Raw genomic sequence first — 19,497 nt, forward strand, 5'->3', positions numbered from 1 at the left:
GGGTCACACGAATGTCTCTATCTAGAGCGAGTGGTTTGTCTGTTCCAGGCTACCGTAGAAACGTGGCAGACTCCATAAACGAGGACCTGCTCCCAATGTAGATATAACATCATTCTAGGGAAATGAAAACACAACATATATTCCATTTCTGCAAAAAAAAATAATTCCCCCAAAATCCTACACACTGGACCTTTAAAGGACGACTGTTTGGCTACATAGATGGGTTGAGAAAAAATTTGAAACACGACTTACTCTGATTGGTGAATGTCTTTCTCTCGGGCAGCCGACAGTATTGTTGAGATTTTCATGATTGAGCGGGTGTGAACAAGGGCTTTGTATCCAAGAATTGCAAAAGACTGTGATGTTGGATGTAATACTTCTCTGTATACACACACCTGTTAATCTATTTGTGGTTTCACAGTGTAACTGTACACAAAGCTGTGTACAAAGCATTACTGAGGACGTGTAGCCAATGATGGGCAGGAGGACGTGTCTTTCTGATGGTTACTAATCTAGAGCTAAATATCAAAACACTCAAGGGCCTGTGAATTTGTGTGTGAGCGTGTGTGTGTGTGTGAGTGTGTGTGTGTTTTGGGGGTCGGGGGTTTAGAGGTGGGAGGACGCCACAGTTAACAGCATCTTGTGTAGACGTATGCATAGTTTTCAATGTGAAATGCACTTTATTTTTTGGATGAGAATGGCACAACAAATTAAGTATCTGCAAAATGAAACATATAAACGATAATCAACATGCACTAACTTAACTGAGATATTGTAAAGATAAAAAAAAAAAACAAAAAAAAAACATTTGTGTGAACGTGGTGTCTATTTTTCCAAGGTGTTAGTTGTACTTTTTATTGCTTTGGTTAGTCCACTCAATTGAGAAATCTTGTTAATTTTGTATTAAAAACCAAACATGTGCTGTGCATAAAAACTCCTGCCTCGCCTAATTTGTTCATCCTCTCTCTGGCGCCGTGCCCCCCTTTTCACACTCTTCTGTTTCCCTGGCAACTCCCTTCTTAGCTGTACTGTTACCATGGAAACTAAAGTCTTAGTGCCAGGTATGTGTCGTCTCTGTGACGACAGTGAAGCAGTAAAGAGACATGGCAGCCCAGCCATGATCCTTCATTCATCGTTTTATTTTTCTCTGGGTCAAAGGTTACAGATCTCACACTAGCATATACATGGCCCCCCCTCCCCTCCCCTCCCACACAGCAGTGATCGATTGCAGACGCAGATGGCTCAATCAATTATCATTTTATGATCAATAAGACTTACAACCCCAATTAAAAAAAAGTTGGGGCATTTTGTAAAACGTAAATAAAAACAAAAAGCAATGATTTGCACTTTTTTTTTATTACACCTATAGTCAGCTGAATACAGAACAAAGATTAGATATTCAATATTCAAACTTGAGGTCTTTTTGTTTGTTTGTTTGATTTTGTAAATATACACTTATTCTGAATTTGATGCCTGCAACATGTTCCAAAAAAAAGTTGTGACAGAGGCATCAGAAGACTGGGAAAGTTGTGAAATGCTAAGAAAACACAAGTTAGTTTAGGGAGCCCACTAGCTCATCTGGTAGAGCGGGCGACCCATGTACAAAGGCTGTGTTCGACTCCAACCTCAGAGTTTGCTGCGTGTCACCATCTCTTCCGAGGTAATTTTTTTTAAAACTGTTTTTAACCTTACACAAGTAAACAGGTGAATTGGTAACCGATCAAAGTTTAAAAGTGCATCCTAAAAGGCTCCGTTTTTCACAAGCAAGGACAATCACTTTGTAAAAAAAAACGTGTGTGAGCAAATGGTCCAACAGTTTCAAAATGTTGTCAATGTACAAGCGAAGAATTCATTGATTTCACCATCTACTATGCATAATATCATAAAAAAATCTAAAGAATCTGGAGAAACCTCTGCACACAAGAGGCCAGGCTGAAAACCAACATTGAATGCCCATGACCTTTGACCCCTCATGTGGCACTGCATTAAAAACCAACATGACTGAGTAAAAGATATTCCTACATGGGCTCAGGAACACTTTGGAAAACCAAACATTTTGCTGTGATTAGTGGCAATTGCATTTATAACTTTCACATCTGTGAAAGTACCATAAATGCTGAAAGGTACATACAGGTTTTGGAGCAACATATGCTGCCACTCAGACAATGTCTTTTTATGGGACGCCCCTGCTTATTCCATGAAGACAATGACAATGCCGAGCCACATACTGCATGTGTTACAACAGCATGGCTCCTTTAAGAATGCAGGTAGTAAACTCACCTGCCTGCAGTCCAGACCTGTCTCCATTTGAACATGTGTTGAGCACTATGAAGCACAAAATACAATAATAAAGACCCCAGACTGTTGAGCAACTACATGTAAAAATAAAGAGAAATAATTTCACCTCTTTGTGTCCTCAGTTCCCAAACAGTATTGTTAAAAAAACATGCCTCTGTCACAACTTTTTCAGAATGTGTTGCAGTCAACAAATTCAGAATAAGTATATATATTTATAAAAAGGGTTTTTCTGTTTTAACATTAAATATCTTGCATTTGGACTGTATTCAATTGAACATAGGTCAAAGGGGATTTGCAAATCATTGTTTTCTGGTTATGTTTTATGCAGCATCCCAACTTTTTGGGAATCGAGTTTGTATTACATATCTCCCTCTCATCCATCTTTCCCACAAACGCTCTCCTCATTCACTCCTTTACTCCCTTCACTTCTTCATTTCCAGTTACTGACATGTTAAAAACTTGCCTCATGATCTACAGCATGTGTTTCAGTAAAAACATTAAAAAAAGACAAGTACATTGGTTAGCTCGAGAGGAAAGTTTCTAATTGTTCTAACGCTCTCAAGCTTCGACTATACATGAAATAAGCACCTTCACGGGGTGTCTATAGTGTTATAACAGGTAGAGAAACATCCACTGGGGTGTATTCACAATGCTTTTAAATATATTCATCCAACTACGTTAATGTTTCATAGAGTGGTAAGTATTACAGTATGTTACTAGTGTCTTTACAGTGTTTAAGCATCTCGAATACACCCCCACATTTCCAGTTTTGGACCATTCAGCTTATATCAACCTACAGCATGTGATTGTGTGTAGGTGTGTGTGTGGTTTTTTTTCAGCAACAAAGTGTGAGTGTGGTACAGTGGGCATTCTTTCAAGTGAGTGTGAGATCGACTGATATTGTGTGTACCTTCAGTGGTTATCTGTTTTTAAGTGTGTTAATCCGACCAATCGTTCTCCTCCAACTCGGAGTCGTCCTCAGAGTCAGAGTACTCCACAGCGATGCGTCGGGACAGGATGGTGGCCACGTCGTTTCCGACTGGCTCCCTCTTAGCCTGCTGCTCCTGCTGCTCCTGCACCTTCTTCAGCTGGATACCTGCAGGGAATATGGGATTTGTTTTTCACTGACACAGTGGCTTTTATCATATACAGATCACTGGAGTATCAAAAGAAGTGCCATTTTAGTGTTATTCCCTTTATTACAGGATCATTTTTTGATCAAAAAAATCACAAAAACATAGTAATATTTGAAAAAAAGCTCAATATTAAATAAATGCTAAACACTGAATTCTAGCATTTTGTTTAAATATCAAGTGTAGTAACTTTTTTCTTTAAAAAGCAGCAAAAAGTGATAACACTACACTAGAACTGCAATGAATAGTTGATTTATTATTTAGTTTATAGAAAAAAATATGAATAGGCAACTGTTTTGATAACTGATCCATCATTTCAGTCTTTTTTTTAAAGCGTAACTCTCCAAACATTTGCTGGTTCCAGCTTCATAAATGTGATTTTTTTGTCATTTTTGATAATAAATGAAGAGTCTTCAGGTTCTGAGCTGTTGGATGAATAGAGGAAATAATCTGAAGACGTCACTTTGAAGTCTGGAAAACTGTGACTGTCACAATTTTTTGACAGGTTATAAACTAAACTATTAATCATGAAAATTATCGTCCAAATGGATCGTGAAAATAATCAATAATTGCGTCCATACCCTAATATGAATAAATTTTGATGTCCACATAAGTACTCCTGCCAATCTCTAGTTGATAACCTAGAATTTCTCATTTTTGTTTAAATTACATATAACTAAATAAAATACATAGTACATAATAAGTTTGAACTGGACTTTTTAAAAACCTGTCCAAACCATTTGTGTTTGAGATACGATGGATAACATGAGGACTGCGGTGATGACGCTACGTCGCAGTAGTTAGTAATAACCAACATTTGTCTTCTCATAAAAAGATTTTGGTCTTTAGTGGAACACTTGGAGACACATCTTTAAATGTTCACTTGAGCCACTTAATTATAGAGCTCCAGATTTAGGCCATTTCCTGTCATATCAGGACAAGCCCCATATAGGTCACAATCATTTTACTTAGAGCTGTTTCTCACTCTGTGTTTCCAAGTGTATTTAGAAGAAGATTTACTGTCATATTACGTGAAATCAAACAAATATTTAATCTCAAGGAATAAATCTTTGCTCAGACCCTTAAACTAAAGACTGATTTACTGTGCCTATACACACAGTCTAAGAAGTTTGCTTTTGATTTATATCATGTTGTAGAGATTTGTTTTCACTTTCACAAAAAAGTCACATTATTCTTCTTTGATATAAAATACATAAATCTTGGAAAGGTGCTGAATACTTTGTAAGTTAACCCTCTGAAAACTGGATCAGCATTGCTTTTCTTGTGCTGCTCTCAGATGCCATTTACAAGTATTTCAAATTTTGATTTGACTAGTTTGATTTCTTTAAAAAAAAACATGTAAAAAAAAGTTAAACAATTAAGCAAAAAAAACTCCCGCTTATTATTTTTAAGCATTATTTGCTAGTTTTTGTTTTTCAATCTCATTTAAGATAATATTGTATTTTAGTTACTCATTACCTTCTTCCCAAGTTTCAGGCGAGGGTTTGTAAGGGTTAATGCTATTGCATTTTTATCATAGGTTGTTGTCCCACTGTTTTGGAGGCTGTCATGGACAGCCTCATCAGGCAGCTTGCCAACATGGGAGAGTCGTTGGCATGAGTACGCTCACCTGGGCCTTCCCAGCTACAAAAGCTGGCCCAGGTGTTGACGCTCTCTCCCTTCCTCGAGCAGACATCCACCCTGTATTGTTGGTTTTTGTTTGGTTTTGTATGTCTTAGTTTAATAAATTATAATTTTTTTTTCAGTAAATCTCTTGTGTGAACTCCCTCCTTAACAAATCGTATCTTGAGCGTTAATACAAATGCTCTAAAGAAGGTAAATACACACATTAATCTTTAGGAGTGCTCACATAAACACACTGCAGCTCTTACCCATACGAATAGCAGCCAGCAGATCACTGCGGGCATCGTTGACCGCTGAGGTCTCAGCCGGTGCAGAGGAGGACATCTTGCGGGTTGTGGAGTGGGAGGCACCAGCAGGGACGGGAGGAGGTGGAGGACCAGGGGGAGGTGGAGCAGCCTGGGCTCCACATACAGGCGGTGGAGGCGGAGCACAGCCACCGGGGCCGGCCATCGGCCCGAGAGGCATCGGACCTCCAGGAGGTGAGGCAAAGGCAGTTTGGGCTGAGGGGATGAGAGGGGCTGGAGGTGGAGGAGGGGGACCAGTGTTGGCGTAACCATCCATACTGCAAGAGAGAGAGAGAGAGAGAGAGAGATGAAGAAAGAGAACTGTGTTGAAAGTTGTGTTTTAGCGGCCTGTAGTTTGGTTTGCAATCACAAGTACAGTTGTCAGGAACTGAGACTGAAGCATAAAGCCACCAACCCACTAGAGGGCAGCATGAGCTCAAAGTTCATACACACAATGAATTAAGGGAACCTCAATAATGAGCGAGAACAGCGGCGACATGCAGGATATGGTTTAATCTAGGAGGAGCATGGGCAGATTATGAGACAATGGGCCCCTGGGAACAGACATACAAAAGGCCCCACTACCTCTCCTAGACAGGATCAAGACACCAATACTTGGTGGAGATCTTGCCTCTTTTTGTTCTTGTTTTGCATCTCTTTGTGGTTTTGAGTCTCTTCATGTTGACTTTGTGTCTCTTTGGGGCCATTTTGTGTCTCTTTGGGGCAAATTAGTGTCTCTCGGGGGTATATTTGTGTCTTTTTAGTCATTTTGGGCTCTTTGAAGCCTTCTTGTAGTCCATTTGCATTTTTTTGTGGTCACACTGAGTTTCCCTGGTTGACAAGTGTTGATTTGAGTGACATTTTGTGGGTGAAGGCCAGAGACCTGACACTTCTCACTGTCTGTGTGGAAGAAGTATAATGGACATTGTGCGCCCACCCCTGATTCCCTGAGGGTTTGCAAAAGAACAAAATATATAAATGTAAATAAATAAAATAAAGAAAGAGTATGTTAGGAAGGTGGTTCCCATTGACTCTGCTTACCTGTAGTCCATTGGTGGAAGGGACATGGAGCCACCGTTCATGGCCTCAGTGGGCGGAGGAGGCAGCGGGACTTGGTGGTGGTGAGCACGGCCCAGAGTTCCACCCTGATAGGCCATCATGGTCCTGCCTCTAGCATCATGTTCACCCCCTCCACGAGGGGCGTGCCCTGCAGCCATCTGAGCTGCCAGGACGCTGGGCGGTGGGCCAGAGTAGGTATGGGCGTGGCCAGCATGGTTCATGATGTTGGGGTAGTGGTGCTGATCAGCACCGTGACCCCTGACAGAGACAGAGGAGGAGGATGAGAATATCATGGAAGGTGAAATCATACCATATTTTCATGGACTGAAATGATGCACATTTTCAGCATGATGCTTTTTGGAAGAATTCAGACAAATAGTGACCTACCTGTTCTCTGGTGACATGGAGCCCTCAGAGGAAGCCCCTCTGTCTCGGTGTATGGTGTGTCGATGGTCCGGCCTCAGCTCTTTATCCAGAGCCATCATGTTCCACTCCTGTCGACGGTTCCTCGCCTTTCGGACCTTCTTCACCTCCCTCTGTAACGTTCCATCCACACAACGCCTCTGTTCCTGCGAGAGAGAGAGAGAGAATGAATGAGACCATATAGGCTAATTTGTTTCATGAAAATCAAAACTTCTCTCTGAACTTAAACATGAACAAACTACAAGATTTGAAAATCATGGCACATCACACACGACAGGGTATTAAGATCACTGTGCCAAAGGGAGCGTGAATGCACTAACTCACGTGATATCATAGGGAAGCAGATGTAAACAAAATAGAGACTGATGTTGTGCAACAACTTGCAAAAATGTTAACAAAGCTTTGCAGTAAAGGTGGGGGGGGGGACACGGTCAACACCAGTTGTCTATTTTTCAGTGAGAACTAGAGGTGAGATTTTAGTCAGTGTCAGACCTGGCATATGTGGGCCTCTACATGACCTCTGCCCTACACTGGACAGAAAAGCACCAGTTGGAGGCTGGCAGACAAGTAATTGTACCTTCTGCTTCCTCTTCTCTTTCCTCTTGTCCTCTGTGTCCTGCAGCATCTTCTCCTTCCACAGGTCGAAGAAGTAGGAAGGATCGGTGTAGAACTTAAGTGCTTCCTTGTGGTCGTCCCTACAGAAACATACACAGAGAAACTAAGACAGGCGCACAAATGTATTTGTTTAGAAACATGCAAGAAGTAGAGTCAAAGCATTGGCTTTGTTTCAGCAGGTAGTATTTTTTGGCTCAGTGTGTCTCTGCGGGAAGACTTAAGTGTAGTGTGAAACATGTGAAGCTCTGAATATTGCAAACGTGGAAGAGGCTGATGGAAGAATAAGCGTTATTATGAGTTGTGAGTGGGGATCCAGCATAACTGGGAATGACAGGATGGAAGAGTGAAAAGGCAGAGAAAGTGAAGAAAGAGAGAAAAGTGTGCTATGTAGTCAGGGTTAGGAGTTAGATTCCCACTGGAGCCAGCCCTGCTAAATATGTAATGCACCTAAAGTACTGGAAAGCACAGTGGATAAAAGCAGCCATCAAGTAGGAGTAGGAAAGAGGACCAAATCTGCTGTTTCACTGTGAATGTGGGTCAGAAACAAGGAGCCAAAATCAAATCAGGAACATGGGATGACTTTAAGTATCACTGTCTGAGTTATTAAGTAGAACGCACGCTTTAAACTTGAAATCTGAGATCTGATCCAGTGTTTGGTTTTGACTTTCACATTGTTGACATGCTTTGTTTGTTCCATATTGTTAAAACTAAAATAAATAAATAAATAAATAAATAAATAAGTTCAGCACTTTAAAGTTGCCATTTTTATCAGTCTTTTTAATTGAGAGCCTCCTGTGTTTCATTTAACTGTTGGTTTCACTGCCTCACATGACAGAAATAGTCTAAATGACATTGTTTAAATCTGCTCCAAGATAACATGAGTGACACAAAGGGACTTTTTGCAATCACAAAATCCTACAGAAAGCAACAAGTATTTTTGCATTTTAGTCATCAGGGCATCATTACATTTTATGTGCTTATAAGACCAACCACCATTCCAAATTTTTTATTACCCCTGCAATTTGTCTTTTAAATTCTCTGTAAATGTCCCAACCGGCCCTTGGTGACTCCAGCTCTACAATCATTCCCTGCTGAATTGTTGCCAAGTCCAGCTCTATTTCTTACCTTTTCTATTTTTTTTCCCGCTTGCCTGTTAGTGTTTTTTTTTACTATAACTTCTTTGTGATCTCTCCATCCTATCCACACCTCAAACTGAAGATACCACAAGAACACGGATCACCCCTCACCTAAGCCAGTCATCTTATCCATCATTCTCCTGCACATTTCACTGTTGTATCAAAGAGCTTTTTTTTCTAACATCTGCTTTGTCCGTCTGCTTTTGAGTCTGTAGTCTCAAACATGTTTTTTTTTTTATAATCAACTTAACTTTGGTATATTTATAGATTCCTTTATTCACTGAACTCCTTGGCATTTTTTAATTAGTAATCTATTTATGTGTCTACATGTTATTGCGTGTGTACAAAGCACGCTGTTCAAACAAATTGCCTAGCAGGGTTAATAAAATGTGTGAATCTGAATCTGAAATACTATCACCTAAAATGATATGAACTCGAATTCTGACTGCAGTCAACATTTTAGCCTTTTGTCAATGTTTGAAAACTGCACTTGGGGGGAAAAAGCAAAAGAAGCTCTTGATTAAAAATCCCATAACAGAGTTCAGAAAATATGGCTGTGATTATGCTGCAAAGGCATAAGTGCGAGTGTTTGGTGAGTGTGTGTGTGCATACACCAACCTGTAAACTGAGAGGATGCTGAGTGGCGGAGGCTTGTCGCTCAGGTTGTACATCTCCTTGACAGGATTGGGCACGCTGCTCTTGGACACCACCTGCTGGTCCTGAATGGTGGAGCTCTTGAAGGCTTTCCTCATGTTGATGTCTTGTAAGGAAACTGAGGACATACAAAGATGTCAAATGTAGGTAGAAAAGGCAGAAAATATGCAACTGACAACACTTGGACAATAGAGGCAGAGTGAAATTGCTGTGTGTAGGATTTAGTGGCATCTAACAGTGAGGACTACAGATTGCTGAATCTCCTAACAAGAACCAAGTGTGAACTCCTTGTTTGGATTCCTTCAGGCTTTTTCAGGGAGCTGAATTATCCACAGAGATCTCTTCATCTCCAAAACAAATTAACCAGGTGATTAAAATTATCAAAAACACTGAATAAGCAGTTTCATGTTAAATATGTGTGTTTTTCAGACGCTGTTCAGTTCGTCGCAGAGGGGCTTTGGGGATGTATGTTTCATAAAGCTGTGGCTATGTGCCTTAAGGCTAATTCTGCTCTATGATGACCTTACCTGATCATTAAATAAAATAATTGTAATATTTCACTTCTGTCCATTCAGTGGCATCATTTCTCCATGATAAGCAAGGTAAGGAAACGGGACACTGGGAAAGGCTGACAATATTAAGTACATCAATATACTTTTTTTCTCTCTGATGGACATATGGTGCTTAAAAAATCTAATCTTTCTGGCTGGCTACAGGCGTTTTGTTAGCGTTGCAGCACTTGGTTACATATTACTACACTGATTGTTTTCCTCTTTGGTGGGCGCGGTTTCCAGAGTATGTTGCGTTGCGCTCTGTCTCTGTGAATGATCGCTTCCTGTGCTTTTCCTCTTAACTCTCACCCACCTTCTTCTACGGTGGAGTCCAGCTGTGTGACCTTGACAGCCAGCCGGTCAATGCGATCCTGAAGAGAGTTGGCACGCAGATAGAAAGTGTTGGCCTCGTTGAATAGCTCGCCAAATATATCCTCCGCATGTTTACCTGGAAGGGAACAGCAGAAAGACAGAGAGACGGGGAATTTGAGAGCTTTCAGGGAGAAATCTGGAGCCAAGTAAATCCCCACAGAGACTGAAGTCCAATCAATACAATGGTAATGTGACACAATGTGAGGCTGGAGTCCTGAGAGTCTGAGCAGGAAATGGCATCTCATACCGCTCCATATATCAACATTTCTCATTAATAAATGAACATCCGCTGACTACAGAAATCCTACTACACATGTTCATTGAAGTTATTTATCACTGCCTTATTATCGCTGGAGACTCATCACCTCTGGGTTGCCAGTTCAAAGCCTTAAACCGTCAGTGCAAATATCAGCAGGAAGAGAAAACAACACTCTGTCCACTACAGCAACGGCTGCTGTTGATGTGCCACTAAGCAAGGCTCATAATCCCATTATTCTAGTATCAGTGTGACTCAAAGTAGAATATGGGTAGGTGTAACACTACTAAACCTTTGTTTACAAAAAGAAAAGGGGGTAGCTTAACCACATCCACTCCAGATGTTCACACACATCTGAACTCAAAGACCCGAGAAACGTCAGTCTAGGTCCTGCACATGTGCTCAAGTCATTGCTGCTCCTGATCCTGATGTTGTTCATTCAAAACAAGCACATGCCGGAATTAGCCCCAAAACCTGGAAATGAGTTAGCATATTCGCACTTCCGGTCCCCTTGTCTCAAAGTCAATATTGTTGTTTTTTTGAATGGGTTTTTGGTGCCTGAAAGGTCTGTGGTCAAACACAAACGTTTGGAGATTTTCACATTTTGTTCTATGTCATAAAATACAGAACACTTGTGAATTATAAAGCTTTTACATGTTTTAAACAGGGCAGTTGCTTAAGGAGACAGAGCGTGTTCCTGCAGAACACAGCTTCACAGCCTTTCTGTGCCATGCTGAAGTTTGCTTATAGCCTAAGTTTGGCTTTTTACATCTGGAGATTGGATTTACACTTCAAAAACCATGAAAGTGGTGTTAATTTGTGAAGATTATCACGCTAAACATATTGTAGTATCATAAACTTTTGCTTGCAACAGATCTCATTTTCTGCAATAATCCAAAATCCAATGAAAAACCACTATTGGCTTTTTGTCAAGGTAACAAAGGGGATATGTACTTCAATGTTGGCCTCCAAAAAAACCCAAACATAATCTGTGCAAATATCTATTGCTTGCCTTTCTCATAACGCATGCAGTCACTGGAGAGTTGGGACCAAGTGAAGATTCAAAGTTTGTGAAGCAGAGGCCTGGGAACAAAGCACTTTCTGACATTTCATTGGATGACAAACATTTTCTTGTTTCGTTTGCATTCACACTTGTGTTCTTACCCCCATGTTTTGGGGAAAAGTAAGGATGGCCCTGCTCTGGAATGAGGTTTAGTAAGTGCTCAGGAAGGAAGTAAACCAAATTAAAAGCTGGAAGTGTGAAACGACAGCCAAGGGTTTATGGAAAACCATAAACTGTGCGCTCTTGGGGGTTTAGCCCATGACTAATGAGGTTAAAAGGCTTTTTACTAAAGCATTGCTAAACTGGAAAGTACTGATATTGAGGACTAGGATTAAAAAGCCTCTCCTGGATGTCAACAGGTTAAACCCAGCCAGAGTAGTTTAATAAAATTGTTTAATTATAGAACAGTGTGTGTAAAAAGGTGGTATGACAAACACACCCAAACACACGCTAAGGGCTATTTCAGTCCCCCCTGCTGACAGGATGGGCTGCAGGAAAAATATTTAGAGGAAGGAAGAATCACAGATCCGGCATGCTGAGCCCGGTCAACTCTGACCCCTATGGAGGATTCTTATGGTCCACCCACACGTGTGCACACAGACATGCACATTGTATGTAGTCTGTAGAAACAACCCCCAAGGCCTGCTTTTATATATATAGCTCCCACAGCTGCTGTTGAAAGGCCCACTCCCAATGCAGGAACTTGACACAATAAGAGACAGACAGAGAGATTGAACACGACTGGGCCAAAATGTAGAAGGCCAACAGCAAAAATGACAGGTTTAAATGAAAGCTGTCGAGACTCAGAATGAACTGTCAACAAAGTTACAGAGCGAAAGGGAAAATGAGTGCGACTGAGGATGAATGGGTGAAGGGTAACTGTCAAATGAAAACACATAAGGCACTGTTGACAGGACAGAAACGAGGACGTGGGAATGGAAGATGGATGGGAAGATAGATGCCCTTGGTGCTGTAACAACTCTGTCTAATGCATTTACAGTGAGCGGAACAATCCATATAAAACAGCAACTGCACGCAAACGCAGTCCAGTCAGACATAAACACACAATCTGTCTGCACACTCACATGCACACAGCTGTCCAGATAAGTTCACTTTTGCAGAGCTATCTAAAAGGATTACATTTCAACCCTCCATGCTCCAGTGCGAGGTCGCTGTAAGTCTGCTGCTAGCCCAGTGACCCCAGGCCCTGTAACCATGACAACGCCCAAATCAATCACAGCTTTGGGATTACTGGTGAAACCATGTGATCCTGTACTGCTACAAAGAAGCTACACACATTGAAGACAGTTGTCACACTGAGGTTAGGGTCACAGCTTGAGGATGCTCTAGCCTAAATGCGTTTTTAATGCTACACAAAAAAGCCTTTTTAGCGTCTGTTCTCTTTTTGCCAAGGTTACATTGTGTGTGTGTGTTTGTCTGTGTGAGTGTGTGTCTTACTCAGGCTGCTGAGCTGACGGATGATGGCAGAGAGCGTGTTGTTCATCACACACTCCAGCTCGCTGCCGATGCCCTCGGGGAGCTCCCCTCGGCAGAGGTGACGGGGCTCGATGTTCCTCTTCACCAGCGGCATGGCGAGGCCTCACACCGTCACGAACTGCAGACGGACACGGGGAATAAGCAAGAAGACACTGTTTTAAGCACTTGTACCATGGTCGGAGAGACTGTCTATGACGGAGAAACCAGCATGCTGATTCTGACCAACTGTATCTGGTCTGCTGTCTGTGAGAAAGACAGCCATCCCCCACCGGCTGTGGACACACACCACTGTGCCCGTCAGCCACAGAGCTGCAAGAAACGTACACCAACATTAAGACTGAGTTTGTAATAAGAGGCTGGATGGTGTGTGTGATTTTGATTTTGATCATTTTAAACCTAGTTTTCGAAACATCATATTGAAAGCATTATTTTCACAATTTAAATGACTTATTCTGCAATTTGATATATTCAAATGTGTGTATTTGGACCATAATGCAAACTCAAAAAACAAACTCAATACTTTTAAAAGCAGCTATTACTTACAATTAAAAAGTTGGAAGCATGGAATATTTAAAAATTACTTTAAAATGTAGTTTAGTCATTATTTAATCTCAATCAATCTTTTATCAATTGATTAGTAGACTAATTGTTTCTGCCATAATTATTAAAATGTAATCCTTTTTTGTTCTCATCTGCTAAAATATGATTAAAATACCAAATTTACTCAAATAATTTAACTTTTTTAAATCAAAATAAATAACAGCTGTTATTTATTTTGAGTTTAGATTAATTATATAAATGAATCAATAATCATCAAACTGACAACAAAGTCACATTATCGTTCCTAAATAATGAGTAAAAAGTGATCACTCTTTTTTCAGTATCACCCAACTCTAGTTCACACTGAAGTGAATGACAGAAAAGCATGAAGCCAAATGACATATACCTGCAATAAAAATCACGTCCTCTTTAAAAATGCAGTTTATGTGTCTGTTGTAGTAAAGGACAGAATTTCAATAAAGGAGTTTCAATTTTCCTGTTCTTGTTGATATGTAATGTTGAGTTTAAAAACAAAGAAAGCATGTGGCGAGCTGGTGGCCAGCGTACTGACAGTGGTGACCAACAGTGTCCCAGAGCCAGAAGACTTGCGGCGACCAGCAGAGAGATTAAAGCATTAGAGATAGGAAGATACAGCATGCCAGCTAATCCCAGACCGGCTTGTCAGAGGCCCAGCTGGAATCCTGACACAAACAGAGATTCACAAATACGGTCAGACAAACGCCAAAAAGGCAGAAAACAAAAAAGCACTCCAGTGACTATGTGAAAACATGCCATGAGTACAATGCAACATACAAGTTTATGCTCATGACAGTGCAGGATGTAAACAATAATGGCGGATGTTTGTTACAGCTCAGCTAGGTGAGCTAGCTGCAGATGCGTACTTCCTCCTGGCGCAGTGATACGATGAAATGGGTGTAATTCAGAGATAAAATAGTTCCTGCATTATAAATTATAGTTGTTGACAATTTTTGACATTAATATTCTTCCAATCTGTACATTTGTCTTTAAAGTGAGATATAAGGCGACAGATGTACCCCATAGTTTTATTTACTGACAGGCTCTTCATAAACCTTTGTGTAACACTTCTCGTGGTCAGTTTTCTATCAGATATTGTGAAATTATTTAATGGAATGAAAATGCTGATTTACTGGATCCTTCTGCGTCATTGTTTACAAAAAGGGTCTCTGAAAATATCCTGGTCAAAAACATTTTATTGTGTGATTTTGAATTTTTAGCAGCTAAATGTGTTGATTGCTTGTATTGGTTGTGGTTTTCAAATAAGCGACTATAGGTTTCTGCCACACATGTACTCTTTATGTTTTATCCCCATCGTGCTTTGCATTATGTGAAACAAATAAACTAAATAAACTAAACTAAGCTGCTCGCAATAAGGTGTGTAAGATTTCTGGAATGAGACATTGCTGTCGAGTTTTTCTTAGCCATCTAGTTCCATTATATTCAAAAAAATTCAGATATCTCTACGGCCGATATCTCCAACACTACGCAACTGACACCAAAACAATCTGGATTTATAAATTGCTCAACAAGTAAAAGGAGAAATCCATATTTTCGATTTTGGGGTGAACTATCCCTTTAAACGCCTCTTAGCTCTTTGACCAGACTCTCTGTAGTACAAAGGACTCCGAACAATTACTCAAAGCAACAGAAGAAGTGCATCGGAGCGGCCATCTTATCTGAGCTTCTTCCTGTTTCCTGTTTTTGCCGTCTCAACCTGACTCCTGTTTCCTGGTCCTCCCTGTGTCACAGCTCTCCTTCCTGTCCAAACACTCGTCCAGAACAATACGGCCATGACTCAAGACGAAAACTGAGAGGACGGACGGGAAGGGAGGCAGATGGAAACATGCTCACACAATTTTTAGATTCAATGATCAAAAGATTCGCTTCTAATTTCAAGTAGAGTTCCAGACTTTTTTCCTGTGCATTCGCGCCAAATAAAAAAATCTCCTCAGTCAAAAGCAGGTTGGAGAGACACAGGAGCTCTGGCAGTGTGACAGGAGGCTAATAATAGCTGACAGGTACTAGAAATACCACTCATGTTTTTTGGAACTTGCAGAAATCCATTTACGGTTACAAGAAATTAAATTTGATGGAGAGTAAGTTTTAAAACCCATCGCAGCTACAAACTATTGGCCATCTGAGTGGCTCAAATGTTTACCCAAATCTTTATCTCATAATAAGAGACCAAATTCAAAGATGAGGTTACATCATCAACACAATAAATCACCAACAAAGCAAGTAGCAGCACTGCGCTGTCAGTGTCTCAGCAGGAAACTACTGTTATTACAGATCGTGTCATTTCAGCTGTCCAAGACAGAAAAGAGACACTTCTGTTTATTGAGGCCAATTCCCACCAACCGAGTCCTCATCTGGCCCCGTTTTCTCAGCTAGCAACCCCCTGTAAACCCCAACAGCCTCACGCCAATAAGAGAAAACAAAGGGTAAAATTACACCATCATGTGCTGCCACAAAGAACACTGAATACAGTCAATAACGTTTGGAGCAAAATAGCCTCTTGGATTTAGCAGTCTACATAAACATTTTGGAAACCCAGTGATTTTGCATGTGGAGGGGAGGTGATGCAAATGAGAAGATTGCATGTTTTTGCTTTTACTGTCTGGCTGGCATGACAATCACATCAATGAGGCGAAATAATGAGACTGGGGGGGCGAGCATGAGAAGGGAGGGAGGGAGGAGGGACGGATGGGCCTTGTCTGCTTGTGAGAAATGAGGGGAAAGAGGAGCCGGAGAAGGACGCGTGAGAGAGACACCAAGACTGTGCGACAGGAAAGGGACAGTGAATGAGACAGAGTGTGAGGCAGAAAGAAAAAGGTTGCAAGTAACATTTAGAGGTGGACAAAGTGTGTGTTTATGTGTTTGTCAGGGAGAAAGGGTGATTCAGGCGGGGGGAGGGGTACGAACAGGGACCTCGGGGAAGCCACTGAAAGGTTCCCGGGACAATAGAGCTCCGTTCACACGGCAACAGCACTAGCTCTCCCATGCATCCTCCCCCCTCCTCCTCCTCCTCTTCGACCTTCTTTAAGGCCCCCTGTACTCTTGCAATGAAAGCAAGCGAACGCTCCTCCACTCACTCAGGGAGAAAGACAGGGGCGAGAGAGACAGAGCAAAGCCTGAACATAAGCCAGAGACACCAGAGAGGAATGTATTAGCTTAAACGCAGATTCTCACTCTCCTGCTCTATGTTTCTCACTCTGCCTTTTGTCACGTTTGGATGCTTGATTTATTACAACCTAACATGCACACTTAGGCATTCAGGCACACAAACATGTACAAACACACACAAACACACCAGGTAGTGTCTAAATTGTCCCATTAGCAGCAAGTTAACAGTCCCATCTGCAGCCAAAAATGCCTAAGATCATCAGAGGGGTGACATTTAGGGTAAAATATACTTCCACTGTGACTCCTGCAAGATGCCACATCTCTCCACCAACACACGGACATAGCAGAGGCATTTACTACAGATGTGAGAACTCCATTAAGATCTGAAAGGGAAGTCATTAGCAATTTATGAGCCGAGTACAGCTTCTTATGTTGCGGGCTGTTTTGCTTGCTCTGATGTTATGAATAATGCAGCCTGGATTACGTCAGGTCACACTGCCCCAAATATGACGTAAAAAAAAAAAATCTGCCGTGACACTGCGCCTGTCCAGGAACATCTCCTTGTCCTAATATTACTCAGGTGCATCCGTGGTGAAACAATTGGGCACTCTTGAGTAAAAGCATTGACTGAATAGTGAATCCTCACTGTGTGGGCCGGGGAGTTTTTTGGCCAGAACTCTGGTTTTGCAGCCAAAAACAATGTTAGGGGCTGGGCGATAACTCAAAAATATCTTTGCTGACTTTTAGCAAAATGGCAACGTGATGACATAATCTTCATTAAAATGTGCTACTTTTATACATAAGAGGTTTTGTTGGTTTGAACAACAATTTTAATTTTTTGTGTGATTTTGCATACCTTTGCCTTGTCTCGATGTATATTTATAACAGACATTATTCAGTCATATCTGTCGAGTTAATCTGCAGGATTAATCTCACTCAAAGATTTGACTTTTTAATGCAAACATGACCCCAAGTTGTCATAATCCTTGCAAAGCTGATTAATTTTGGTAGTGAATCAGTTAATTGATTGAAAATGTAATAATCATTCAAGTATTGGAAAAAACAGCACGTGGCTTTCAGCTTGACAGCTGCAAAAATGCTCACTTTCATCCTTACAACATTAATTTAACATTTTAATTTCTTTTAGCTGTTGCAAGACCAGGCATTTCTCACTTTGAGTTCTATGTTTTGCATTTGTTAATTTTGCTGTTTTATATATCAGATGACTCCATAATCAAATAATCTAAAATGTGGCCGATTTCTTGATCGTTAGTGAACAGTTGCAGCTACATATTGGTGATACATTTCCTTTGAATATAAGGTAAGATGTCATTATCTATTAAAAAAGTTCACATTGACAGTTGTAAAAATTGTTTGCCTTTATTTTTATGATATAAATTGAACATTTTAAATTCTTTCAGCTATTGCAATGGTAAGTATTTCTCATTTTGAGCTCCATCTTGTGCATTTTTATGTGTTAATATTGCAATTTAATATGTTTGACTACCCAATAATCATAATAATTTGTTTATCTAAAATGTGGTCAATTAATGATTGTTAGTGAATACTTGCACATATTGGTGATATATTCTCTATGATAAGGTAAGATGCCATTATCAAAGTTCAGCTTGACAGATGTATATGCATTTATCTTTATGACATATATTCAACATTTTAAATTATTTTAACTTTTATAATACTAAGCATCTCTCTCACTTTGAGTTTCGTGTTTTGCATTTTTTGCGTTAATTTTGCAAATTCACATTCAATCAATCTAAAATGTGTTAGATTTACTGAATGCTAGTGAATAGTTGCAACTAGATATTAGTGATATAACTGCTATGAATATAAGGATGACATTATAATATCAGTATAACGAAGTTCCCATCGTTTAAATTTCATGAATCAATACTTTTCGGGATATCAGGTGGACTGATTGTAAATATTATCACTTGAACGTCATGCCAAAGTTACTACAACGCTTTATATTGATGTTTCATTCCTTAAAATTCCCAAATCACTTACACACACACGCTCCCTTCCTCTCCTCCTCACAGGCTGATCCACGCACATTCACTGAAACACACACACATACACACACAGGCGTGAACTAATGGCAACCGCGATCAATCACTGTTCCGCACCGTCGCTTCCCGTTACTGATGGACTGACCCACATCTGTTCATCCACCTCGGTTCCCGTGATTTTCTGTCAGTTTTAATCGCAAATTTAACGAGCCGTTTTCTGTCTGGGCTCCTAAAAAACTGACTAACCCGCCGGTGTACAACCTATATCAATTATCTGGCGGAAAAAGCTTTAAAGTTGCCAAAAATGTATAATTTTTAAAGCGGGTTTCGGCCGTTTATTATCCTTAACCGGGGGGTCCGCACCAACTGACCACTTGGTTAGCTAGCTTATGTCCAGTGGTCGAGTTCTTAGTTTGGACAAATGAGACTACAGTGAACAGAAATAGCCACGCTTATCTCACGAATTAGATAAAAGCTGTCATTAGTGGTTGTAAAAAGTACCATAAGACCCTCACCAGCACTTGAAATATTAGAAGAAATCAGCCCGTCCGCATGTCCCGTTAGATACTCCTATTAGCTCTTCCATCCTGTGTCCCCCAGCCCGTCTGGCCACTCCGGGGTAAAATCCTTTGAGGACGAGGACACGCCCACTAGCCATATCAACCAATCAAATCGCCAAAATGGGGATTTAACATATGATGGGCGTTCTAATTAGCCAATGGTGTCGCTTAAAGAAAATGATTGACAGGGAGACTCCCCAGTGTTGCGAATAGAGGAGGCGGG

General features: G+C 40.7%; 1 protein-coding gene across 1 annotated transcript; it reads right to left on the reverse strand.

Annotated features, from left to right (window-relative positions):
• Window positions 1-657: 657 nt before the first annotated feature.
• wasf3b (WASP family member 3b) lies at window positions 658-19,325 on the reverse strand. Its single transcript, XM_042510750.2, has 9 exons — window positions 19,230-19,325; window positions 12,947-13,103; window positions 10,111-10,245; window positions 9,211-9,364; window positions 7,419-7,536; window positions 6,806-6,987; window positions 6,401-6,676; window positions 5,324-5,637; window positions 658-3,394 (listed from the first exon to the last, which is right to left on the reverse strand). Exons 2-9 carry the CDS (start codon window positions 13,077-13,079, stop codon window positions 3,237-3,239), a joined length of 1,470 nt encoding a protein of 489 aa, XP_042366684.1. The 5' UTR covers window positions 13,080-13,103; window positions 19,230-19,325; the 3' UTR covers window positions 658-3,236.
• Between the last annotated feature and the right edge of the window lie 172 nt (window positions 19,326-19,497).

Source organism: Plectropomus leopardus, chromosome 21, assembly GCF_026936395.1.
Source record: "Plectropomus leopardus strain MGB_pleo_1.0 chromosome 21, ASM2693639v1, whole genome shotgun sequence".
Taxonomy (NCBI): domain Eukaryota; kingdom Metazoa; phylum Chordata; class Actinopteri; order Perciformes; family Serranidae; genus Plectropomus; species Plectropomus leopardus.